General features: G+C 37.0%; 1 protein-coding gene across 1 annotated transcript in view; it reads left to right on the top strand.

Annotated features, from left to right (window-relative positions):
• IRAG2 (inositol 1,4,5-triphosphate receptor associated 2) overlaps positions 1-12358 on the top strand; it is a 118446-nt gene that overhangs the window by 39150 nt on the left and 66938 nt on the right. The window contains exons 10-17 of the mRNA XM_081818941.1: positions 2616-2693; positions 5404-5460; positions 6983-7042; positions 7142-7206; positions 8176-8275; positions 9920-10075; positions 10796-10897; positions 12020-12183. Coding sequence (XP_081675067.1) covers positions 2616-2693; positions 5404-5460; positions 6983-7042; positions 7142-7206; positions 8176-8275; positions 9920-10075; positions 10796-10897; positions 12020-12183 — 782 coding nt within the window. The remainder of the gene's footprint in view (positions 1-2615; positions 2694-5403; positions 5461-6982; positions 7043-7141; positions 7207-8175; positions 8276-9919; positions 10076-10795; positions 10898-12019; positions 12184-12358) is intronic.

Below are 12358 nucleotides of genomic sequence, written 5' to 3'. Positions count from 1 at the left end.
CTTTGGAGATTAAGATATTGCATATGAAGCTATTTGGTTAATCATAATGTGCTTCATATGTGTTAGGAAATATTAGTAAAATATCTAAAAAGTCCTATGCCTTAAGTTTTTTAAGCAACAGAGTTAAAGCATTGAAGCAACAGGTAACAGAGCTACTTGTAAGTTAATATTTTGGAGGAAAATTTTCTAGTAAGTACCTTTTGAATGTTAAGTTTATGTATAGTTTTTTAATTGGGGCTTTTTATAAGTTTATCAGGGCTATTTATTAAGCTGTGATAAACAGTCTATGATGAAGAATTATCTCAAATACGGGCCAACCGGACATTAAAGAAATTATATAGTGGGTTGGAAAGGAACAATTAAAAGATTGTCAAGAAACCCTACATTAGATTTAGACATGGTATAGCAACAAGGCCAGGTTTTCATGAAACCAGTGTTTTACAGTTAAGCTCTCAGTATAAGATATTTTTCTCCTCATATTTAAGATGACTGACTAGCATCAAAGAATTGTACAGAACTGAATTTAGAACTGAGGTAGAAGGAGGAAGATGTGGAACCCTTCGTCATGAGAGCATTGCAATTATTGATTTGCATTAGTAAAAGCATATAAATGTCACTACCAGCTGAGATTCCTTTGGGTGGTAGAAATCTGATGCACTGTGAGAGTAACAGCACAATAGCTTGGGTAGTTACATTCATTCAACACATACTTATTGGGAAACCTTTGTGAGCTAGGACGCGCTATTCTAGGTGTTGATCATACAAGCTTACGTAGAAAAGCCCACGAGGAACTAGCATGTTAGGTGGTGATTAGTGCTATGGAGGAAAGAAAAGCAGAAAACAGAATTGCGGGACAGTGCAATTTAAAGGAAAAGTAGCCCTATGAAGTTAATCATTTGATCAGAACGAAAGGAGGTTTATCAGTGAAAGAGCATTCTAGGCAGAGGAAACTGTAGCTATAAGTCCTCAAGCTTAGGCTGCCAGCTCTTTTTGACGGACAGCAAGGCCATTGTGGCTGGAGCAGAGGTAACAAGCACAAGAAGTACAGAGAGCTGCAGGGAGCCAGACCCACAGCATCTCATATAGGCATTGCATGGACTCTGGCTGTTTCCACTGACTGAGATGGGAGCTGTTGGACAGTTGTCAGCAGAGGAGAAATGTGATCTAATTTCTATTTTAACAAGATAACTCTGGCTGCTGGGTTTAAAATCAACTGTAGTGGGGCAAGGGAAGAAGTGGAAGACCAATTACGAGCCCTTGTAACATACAGGCATAAATTTATGGAGGCTGACTGCTGGAGAGAAGTGTTAGATCACCAAATGCTTTATAACATATCCAAACGTATTTATTATATGTTCTGGTGATATAGAAGTTCTCTTCTGATTGTTTCTAATGTCTCTGAGATAAAAGCAAAGTGATCAGCTGATAGTGAGGAAGTTGGAGGAAGTATTGGAAGTTCCAGGAGAGAGAAGGGATGAAATGGGCCAGGAGTTGGCAAACTTTTTTGTAAAGGATCTGATAGTAAATATTTTTAGGCTTGCCTGGCTAAAAGGCCTTTGTTGTAACCACTCACTTCTGCCATTGTCATATGAAAGTGGCCACAGACAATATGAAAAAAAATAGGCACCGTTGTGTTCTGATAAAGCTTTATTTACAGACCAGGTGGTCAGCTGGAGTTGACCTGTGAGGGTGCGGTGGGGTGGGGAAGTTGGTGTAATTTGCAGTCCCCTAATTTAAGCCAGGGGCCACATGAATGGACTAGGATTGTATGATATGATCACCAGTCAACACTGAAGTTAAAAATTATGAATTGAATGTGTGACCTGTTGCTTCATTTGTATTTTTCTTTAACAATGTTTATCTGGAAGGGTGCTGTCATGGAGTGGGTGGCAAGCTGAAATTAAGCAAATACTAAGAAGTAGGTAGGGGAGAAGCAAGGGAATAGAGGGCAAGTGGAAGAGCGGTATAATGATTGACCATGGGAGAATTTTTTTTTTTTTTTAAGATTTTTATTCATTTATTTGAGACAGAGAGCACATGAGAGGGGGGGAGGGTCAGAGGGAGAAGCAGACTCCCCACCGAGCAGGGAGCCCGATGCGGGACTCGATCCCGGGACTCCAGGATCACGACCAGAGCCGAAGGCAGTCGCTTAACCAACTGAGCCACCCAGGCGCCCGACCATGGGAGAATTTAAGCTGATTAAAGAGGGGACTGAGTTCACAGGAAGGGAGTAGGATCAATGCAGGCTTCAGTGGGGACTGAAGGTTTGTTGGCTCTCAAAGAAGTAATCTGAAAAGAAGAAGTGGTGGTTGAAGAGTGAGATGTTTGCAATTAAAATAATGGAGGGGTCACACTTGCTGGGAATGACAAGTCTGAAGATGAAGATGTGACTGGGGAGTGCATGGCCAAGGGGCCATGGAAGATAAAGGGACTCCCAAGAGTCCTGGATGGTCATGTTAAAAGGACCATGTTACTTTTGGATAAAGTCTAAAGTTTTGTCCCTTAATTTAAAATGGATTGTGATGTTAATGATGAAAATACCACTTCCTAAAAAAAACTTTGTTCTTTTATTTTTTTTTGTCTAAATTTAAGAATATTATCTTCTTTTACATCAGAATACTAAGAACATTATGGATATATATAAATTGGAAAAGAAGATTGACGAGTTGTCTAAAACTGAGACAGAGCACCAAGTAAGCACTTCCCAAATACTGGTAAAATATTTTCTTTTGTCAAACCAATATTACTTTGTGAAGGTGTATATGACTCATTGACAAAGTAACCTTTGATTATAAATTTTGAAATTTGTGTTCCTCAATATGTCTGAATTACGGTATATAAAACATGAAAGTTCCTCTCTCTTTTTAATGTAATGGCTTGACTGATCTATAACACACATGCTATTAAATTCATCCACATAAAGTATGTAAGTCAGTAGTCTTAGTGTATATTCACAGAACTGTGCAACTATCATCAAATCCAAGTTTAAAACATTTTTATCATCCCAAAAGAAATCCCTTTAGCAGTCACTCCCCATTCCCCACCAACCCTAGACAACCACTATGGAGGTTTTTTGTCTCTATAATAGAGATTTACTTGTTCTGGACATTTCATATAAATGGAATCATATACACTGTGTGGTCTTTTGTGAATGGTTTCTTTCACTGAGCATAATGTTTTTCAAGGTTCATTCATGTTATAGCATATATCGATACCTTATTTCTTTTTATTTTTGAATAATATTCCATTGTATTGATATATCACATTTTGTTCATTCATCTGTTGATGAGCATTAGGCTGTTTCTACTTTTTGACTATTATGTATACTGCTGCTATGAACATTTGCATATATGGTTTTGTGTCAATCTATATATTCTCTTAAGTATATATTTAAGAGTGCAACTACTGAGTCATATGATAACTCTATTTTTGACTTTTTTTTTTTGAGAGAGAGTGTGCACGTGTGAGTGGGGTGGGGGGCAGGGGAAAATGGAGAGAGAATCCTAAGCAGGCTCCACACTCAATGCGGAGCCTGATACAGGGCTCGATCCCACAACCCTGAGACCATGACCAGAGCCAAAATCAAGAGTCGGATGCTTAACTGACTGAGCCACAAGGTGCCCCTATGTCTGACCTTTTTAGGAACTTCCAGACTCTTTCCTGGTACCATTTTACATTTCCGCCAGCTATTCATGAAGGCTCAGATCCCTCCACATCCTTGCCAAAACTTGTTACTATTTATATTTTTTATTATAGTGGCAATTTCTAATTTAAATTGGTTTTGGGGCGCCTGGTGGCTCAGTTGTTTAAGCGACTGCCTTTGGCTCAGGTCATGATCCTGGAGTCCCAGGATCGAGTCCCGCATCGGGCTCCCTGCTCACCAGGGAGTCTGCTTCTCCCTCTGACCCTCCCCCCTCTCATGTGCTCTCTCTCTCTCCTTCTCTCTCTCAAATAAATAAATAAAATATTAAAAAAAGAGTATCTGGTTTTGTAAATCCCTTAATCAGCAAAGATTTCAACTGTTATACTTTCTTAGTGCAGAAAATGAGAGCTGGGAAAAATCTATCCTTGATTGAATTAAGGAATGATAGGCTACAAAAATGATTTTTTAACTATATTGCATCTAAAAAGTCTATATTTAGTGTATATTCTTGCTATATATTCCATACATTCTTATTAGGAAACTGAAGAATATTAATAAATTTAGGAATTTGTGTCATACTTATTATCATCTCTAATAGTTTCTTTGAGCAATATTTTTTGTTGTAGTGTATGTGTGAAATGATGTACTTAAATTTCATGTTTGTATGTGGAGTTTTCAGGTTTCCTAGCAGATACCTAAGTTCTGTATATGTGTGTGTGTATACACATACATATATTATGACATATATCTATCTCATAGTTTAGACATTCAAATTAATTTTACTCTAGGAATGACTGTTTTTGGAAAACACAACTGTCATAAACTAGTAGTAGAAAGAGTCAGAAGACATGGGTTCAAATCCTGTCTTCTCTACTTAAAAGTTTTATGACCTCAAACAACTAGTTATCCTCTTTAAGTCTCAGTGATCTCATCTGCTAAAAGGCTGTGATATTTCCTACCTAATCCCAAAGCTTGGTGGAAACTCAAATGAGATGATTATGTGAAAATACTTTTAGAACTATAAAGGGGTATCAAATATATATGATTATATTATGATTTCTACTTCTGACTATGCTGATTATTTTTCTAGGTTTTAAATTCAATTAATATATATATTTATTAATCATATTTAGAAACTTTTGCCAACAAACTTGCTTTTGGTTTGAATAAACTGATATATTCTAATATTTATTTTGCTAAAAGACCTCTTGAACATTTTAAACTGTTTTTAAAAGAGGAAGAGTCTTTTTTTTTTTTTTCTTGCAGTCCAGCTAATCAGATTTTGGCAAGTCTCGGTTATATTGCTAGATAATCTGTGGGTTTCTACAGTACTTGTTATCCAAGAGGAAGAGTCTTTTATATGTTCACATGGACTCTGTGTTCATGTTCTATCTAGACTTTCATTTTCACCAAAAAAATTAAGACTCAATTGGTCCTCTTACTTTATGAAGGGTAAAATAGTGGAAAGGGCACTTGGCGAGAGCTGAAGATTCATATTCTATCCTCAGTTCTGACCCTTACTGTGTAGGACATTGGGCTAAGTCTCCTAATAGTGCTGAGCTTTGATTTCCTCACTAGTAAAGTGAGGGCAACAACCCTGTTCTCTCTGGTTGTTGTGAGGTTGATGTGAAAGTTGTTTATAAAGTAAGAAACACATGCTCATTAAAGGGGCTTGAGAAACATGTCTCCCTATTGGAATGATTTGGGTGGCATTATCTTTTACCAAAGCAATGGCCTTCCCTAAATTTGTCTCTTTTCAGATGCAGTTACATATGTGTGAGAACACTTTGCTTAACAAAGATGCAAGTTTGCAGAAGGTTGGTACTATTCCTTCCCATGAAGTCCCATGGGATTTGCTAACTCCCCCTAAATCATAATGGATATGGTCATTTGAATAAATTCACCCCTATCAAAGTACTTGATCGTGCTATTCTGTCACAAGACTTTCCTTTATAATGCTTCACAAAAATGTTCTTCTGGGTGAAGAATACTGACTCTCTATCTGGAATAAGTTTTAACATATCCTCTCTAAATTTTGGTAGTATTCATCCATTTATGTAACAAATATTAGTGTGCCAATTTACCAGTTACTGGCTAGGTATGGTGATATAGTTTTAAGTCATAATAACACAAATGAGTGTGCAGTCATTTATTTTAGGGAAAAAGAAGAATGTATTCCCCAATTATTTTCTACCTAGTTTGATTGGATTTGATTGATTAGTAGGTAGATACCATTCTCTTTATCTTTATATCCTGTGATCATTGCCTATGTGATAACAAAAGATTCTGGCTACAGAGATGCTGGTTATGGTGGCTTTAAGAGACATAGGAAGGACACAGTCCAAGTTAATAAACTTCCCCTTTCCAAGACAGGGAAGTAAATACAAAGCAGTGTTTTCTCTTTTCCTTTCTCTGAATGTCATAAAGTTTCAAAGGAGTCATATGAATTGTGGACATTGATTGACGAGGTTACTGAATGTTGTATCGACTTTCTTTCTTCATCGTGGGTGTTGTCTCCATATAGTAACATTATGGTAGTGGTGGTGGCTCACTTCCTCCATAACTCTGGTCTTCCCACCACTTTGCCTTTATGCCCAACATTCATAAGGTATTGATTGAGCACTTCCCATTTGTCAGGTACCATGCTAGTCATGAGATAAAATTCTAAGTCAGACATTGACTATACCCTCGGGTCTTAGAGTAAAAACTGTGATTTTAACAGATATCATTTGAACTGGATAAAAATGGATGCCTTAATAATTCATCAGTCATTTGCAGGTAGACTAATTTTTTTCCTTAAATATGCCATGATAATAAATATAATTTTGCCTTGAACTTAAAGATTACCTTTCAGAGTTTGATTCCATTGAACCAGGGAAATAAAAACATAATGGCACAAGTTAGGTACAGCTGCCTTGCTGTCCCATACTTTTTGTGTGTTTTTTTATTTTTTATTTTTTTTTTATTTTTTAAAGATTTTATTTATTTATTTGAGACAGAGAGAATGAGAGAGACAGAGAGCACATGAGAGGGGGGAGGGTCAGAGGGAGAAGCAGGCTCCCTGCCGAGCAGGGAGCCCGATGCGGGACTCGATCCCGGGACTCCAGGATCATGACCTGAGCCGAAGGCAGTCGTTTAACCAACTGAGCCACCCAGGCGCCCTTTTTGTGTGTTTTTAATCATAAACACAGACTGGCTCAGTTTTCAAATAATAATATTGGTAGGAGGTCTTATCATCTTTGGGCATTGACAGTTCTTCTGTGGCTCTGATTGACAGTCTACTAAATATGCTTTGGTAGACTCATACATTTATTTGCTATTCTCTCTTCTACTTTTCAGAAAGATTTAAGTATAGAAGAACTTAAGTCAACCATCATAGAATATGGAAACATTATAGAGGTATACCACAATAATCTCACAGTTTGCAAGGTGGGGTTGTTTAAATGTAAGTCACCCATTAAAGTAACACATACAGCCTAATGTTGTATGTGATTCCAGAATTTACGAGGGGATAAAAACAAACTGACTCATGAGTTACAGCACTTGCAGCAGGAACTTATCATGTAAGTAGAGCAACTCCTCACCAGCCTTCTCTCATGTGCCTCCATCCTTCATTATTGGCCTGCTGAACTATACATAATTCTTTGAACATACCACATTCTTCTCTTCTGTACTTGTATAGGTGATATTTTCTCTGCTTTTCTCCAATAGAACTCCTTCTCAAGTTTTCTATGACTTTCCCTTGCTTTTCTCTTACCTTGAAATTAAGCAATCCTTTTGAGTGCATGCATGGCATGCTGTTCTTCTTCCTTAACACATATCATCTTATAATAGTTTGTTTTTGAATATGCAAAATATGCTAGTCCAGGAGTCTACAGGAGCTGTACAGATATCAAAAGTGAGTAAGACCACTGGGGTAAGTCCACATACTTATGAGAGTGACAACTGAGAAAAATGAATTAGCCAGATGAAGCCAGCTAACCAAGAGTATATGGGCTCAGGGCACCAGGGTGGTTCAGCCGGTTGGGTGTCTGATTCTTGATTTCTGATCAGGTCATGATCTTGGGGTAGTGGCTTCTAGCTCAGCAGGGAGTCTACTTGAGATTCTTCCCCTCTCCCTCTGCCCCTCCCCCTACTTGTGCATGCTCACTCACTCACACTCTCTCTCAAATTATTAAATCTTAAAAAAAGAAAGAATATATAGGCCCAGCGCAGCTGCATCTTCTGATTTTTTAAAGAAAAGCCAGAACTCTAGATTTTTAGTGAAATTTACTAATTTTTAATTATTGGCTCCAGTTCTTTAAAAAAAAAAAAGCATGGCCTACCTGTTTACAACCACATAGAGTCCGTCACTAATCTGTGCAGCTCCTGGAGGATAAAGACCATCTGTTATTTCTCTCTCTATTACTGAGTGCCTTGTCCAATCCTTGGCACACATGAGGGCTTACTGTGTTTAGAGATAAACCCCATTTTGGTGGCTTATAGCATGGTCACATCTAACCAGACTAGACTATTGCTTTTGTTTTTTCAAGAAATGGGATCCAGTTGAATATTAGTGGAGAGTGTAATAGAATCATCTCTGAAGAAGAAAAATCTTTACATTGTGAACTCATTCTTGCTCAGTCTGCAGAGGTAGGTAATTATCAAATGGAAAGCTTGAAACAATAAGACCATATGCAATAGTTTTCTATTAGGTGAAGGCCCAAGCTTGCTGAGGAGTGACTGTGACATTTTGAGGAATCTGTTGATTGTTTTTAAAATCCAAGTCTAAGGTCTCTTAGCCTGAAAAAAAAAATGGACTTTTTCAAGTTATGGCTGAAAACCATAGTGAGGCTCAAGACTAGGGTTGAAGAAGCATGTGTTCAGTGAATCCAGCCTTTAGAAATCTTTATATTCTTGATATTTTTTAGGAGAAAGTACCTGTGCTGATCCCCAGCCTGGGATCCTAAAGGTAACAATAGAGCTCCATGAACCATTTTTCAGTATTTTCCTAAACCCCAAAAGCAAATGTATCTGCCAAAAATAAAATTGCTTAGAAACAACATGAAATTTCTCTGCTCTAAAATGTAATTGTAGCAACCCAATGTAACGGCACTGATTATTACATTCTGAACAGAAATTAGAATGTTCATGTTTTGGTTAATTTTAAAAGGCAAGTGAATTATTACTTAAATCTTTGTTAGGTAGAATCAGTTTTTTACAGCATGGGAGGAAATAATCAAAAGGCTTCGTGGGGATGAAATGTTGGGGATCCCCCCCAATACTCTATTTTCACTCCTTTGTGCTTTCCAGTTTGTGCTTGTTATCTTAGGAAAAGCTTTATTAGCAAACTGCTTTCTTTTCACCATTTTGAGGGGCTCTCCCTGTCTGTGGACGATAGAAATGTCAGAATGTTCTCCTCTTGACAGCTGTGATGTGACCTTGAAAGGAGAGGAAGAATGTCTTTGGGGCCAATGCTGTTTGAATTTCTCCTGCCAACGATGCAGGGGCAACATATGCTGCCTTCATCTAAAGCTGTCTTGGGCAGCCTTGGCCATTCTGCTGAGGGCTATGCTTTCCTGACATCCTGTTTCAAATACTCATCATCTGACTGAGTTTTTGAAACCAAGCCAGACTGCCAGACTGAATGAAATGGTGGCAAATCTGCCACAGCAGTCCTCTGAGAGCATCATGATGTAAAGATGCCAGCCTGTAAAGTTCTACACTTCTCAGCAGGGGTTAAGCCGCTGGCAAAGTTCTGGCTTTGGGTTTATCCTATTAACGGATTAGGAACTTTGCCTTCTAATTGGAGTCTAGAAATAAGAGCTCTATAAATGTTTTCCAATAGACAACAAAAAGGAAATTAAATGTGGTGTTGCATTAATCTAAAATATGACAGAGATGGATGCTTTGAGAGAACTGTAAGAATATCCTTTGGTAAACATTATCTGGGAGTGTCTTTTATGAAAGGGAGGGAGAGATAAAAGAAACTAGTCTGTTATCAATGGGATCTGTTGACCACCCTCCCAACAGTTTTTTTTTTCCTATGAATTTCTTTACCTTCCCCTATTTTCATAAAATAAGAACCATAGCAGTTTATATTACCCACATGTACATGTTATCTATTGGATAAATGCTTTTCCCTAAGAATGAATAAATGTTAAGTTGAAGCCATCCTAGAGAGAAAATGTAAACCATTGGACAGTTATATTGACCCATGAGCATCATTTTCATAAAACAAAAATACTGTTCTTTATTAGAGTGACAGAGTTGTGGACATTTTAATAATTGTTTCAGAACAATGAAACCGAGTGGCAGTGCAGTTTAATCAACTTGTCATCTCTGGATATGATGATGGACCAAGAAATACTGCTATTACAGAGAACATTTGAACAAAAGGGAGTGAAATTCACAGCTATGCTTCGAAAGCTGGATTTGTATAACATATGTACTGTGGTGATTCACTGGCTAGGAACGTCTGCAGATAACTGATCTACACAGCCTGTTTGCTGAGTCCAGGCATATCTGTGTTTTGTCGACACCCAAATTATTCCTACTATGAAAAAAGATTTTTCTAAAACCCTTTTGAGGTTGATTTTCTAGTTCTGACTCAGTCAGTTCAACCTCAAACAGGTTGATCATTAGATATGAATTGTTTGGGCTTATTTTTCCCAATCTGTAGTATCAGAGGACTAAAGACATGTTATCTATTAAACAGTTTCCTTCTGGCTAGTAGCTAGTACCTCTCACTCTATTTTCATTTTTGACTGGAAACAAGATGATCAGAGAAAGCAGAGAACATATTCATGTTGGTATTTCCCGTCCCTTTCACAGTGCCTAGCATATGATAGGTAGTATTTAGTTTAATGAGTAAAAAAAAAATCCATGAAAATGCTTGTTTCCTATTTGAGAGGGGAATAAAAATGGGTACATTTTGTTTTGAAAAACGATTCTATCTGTATATATTCAGCATATATGGAGCACCTGACAAGAGTTGGCATTATGCATGGCAACATCCTGGGATAAAGGAAAGTCATGGGGTGGCATTAAATGAGAAGGCATTAAATGAGTCTTAATTATTATATATAGTAGACCTTTGGTCTAAATTACTTCTTATATAATAGCCTATGCCTTTCACCTGAATTCCTAGCTGAACATGTGGAACTTTTTCAGCATGAAGAAGTTTCTAAAGTTGAAACCCTCATGGATAGCTCTCTACAGTGGGTAACTGATCCAGAAATTACTGTGAAAGAGAAGTGGGAGAACAAGCTTACTGTAAGTGTTTTATATTTTGTGATTTTCCTGGTTTTTCTTCTGCTTTCTTAACCCAGGTAATACTTATTATATGCAGTACCATTTCTAAGACTTATTATAGTCATCTGCTATCTCGGTCTGTTGATGTGTATGGAGTGTATGTCTGGGGATGTGTGTGCATGTGGGTGAGAGTAAGAATGTGAAGGTGAGGGTGAGGTAAGTGTGTGGGACTGTGAGGGTTAGGATAAGTGTGTGTGAGGGTGAGAATAAGTGCGCGTGAACTTGAGGGTGAGAGCAACTGCGTGAGGGTGAGGATAAGTGTGTGACTGTGAGGGTAAGCATATGTGAATGTCAGGAGGAAAGTGAGAGTGAGGGCATGTGATGTGTTAAAGAGACAATAAATAAAATGATTTAATAAAAAAAGTATGTTATTTGAATCCTATGACAATTGCTAGTCTAATCTTGGATTTTTCCTTGACCTATTAAAATTCTCTAAATTTGATAGAATGATTATTGTGCAAAGGAATGTTATTCCTGAAATTCTGACAATTTTATTATCCCAGAAATTGGCAGAACATGACAACTTAGGTAGCTATTTCCAGTTTTGTTATAAAGGAAGCATATAAGATGAAATTTCTTTATCAATTACTTATCTCTACTTCTTGACTGCCAGACAACTTTCTAATACCCATTAGCTTCCTAAGTTAAGCTAAAGCAAGACGCAAACTCTGAAGACTCTGGGATATTAATTTCAACCCCTTTGACAAGCACTTTTTTAAAAATTGCTTTTGCATATGTTAATCAACAAATATTGATTTTTATTGCATTTCCTTGTCTCATTCTATTCTAAAGCAATTGTGATGATTGATGAAATAAATCATCAGGGACCACTTATATTAAAAAAAACCCTCAATTTTAGGCACATAACAGGCATACAATATGTACTTGTTAAGTTGAGATAATCATTTCAAAGAATAATCAATCTTTGGGCAGTGGAGAATTGGTATCTGTTCAATTAGAATTTTCGGGTTTAATAACCATGAATACTATTGAGATAGGATGACCATAACATTTTGTATTGCCTGTCATTTATTTATATTTAACACTGGAATAGTAGAGTTTGTTTTGTGACTTTTCTTGTAGGAATTCAAATATATAATGGAAGAGAAACTAAATCTTTGCATATTAATGCCAAACAGCTTGGGAAACCACAAAGAGTCTCTTGATAAAGAATTTGTCAAACTAATAGAGATTTTGAAGAGATTCAGGCTGGAATATTTTTATTTCAGAAAAGAATTTCTCTCCAGGTGATGGTCATTTATATTTAAGAAACCCCTGCTTTATATACATGACACAATTGTGATTGTACCATAGCATCCAGTTTACTTTTTTCAAGTTGTATACATTGATTTGAGATGATACTTTTTCAAAGAAGGCATTTTGTCTGATAATTTTGAATTCTGAAATAGTGTGAAATTGACT

The sequence above is a fragment of the Leptonychotes weddellii genome, chromosome 5, assembly GCF_054177405.1.
Source record: "Leptonychotes weddellii isolate Sample4059 chromosome 5, ASM5417740v2, whole genome shotgun sequence".
Classification (NCBI taxonomy): domain Eukaryota; kingdom Metazoa; phylum Chordata; class Mammalia; order Carnivora; family Phocidae; genus Leptonychotes; species Leptonychotes weddellii.
This window is presented reverse-complemented; position numbering and strand designations above follow the sequence as displayed.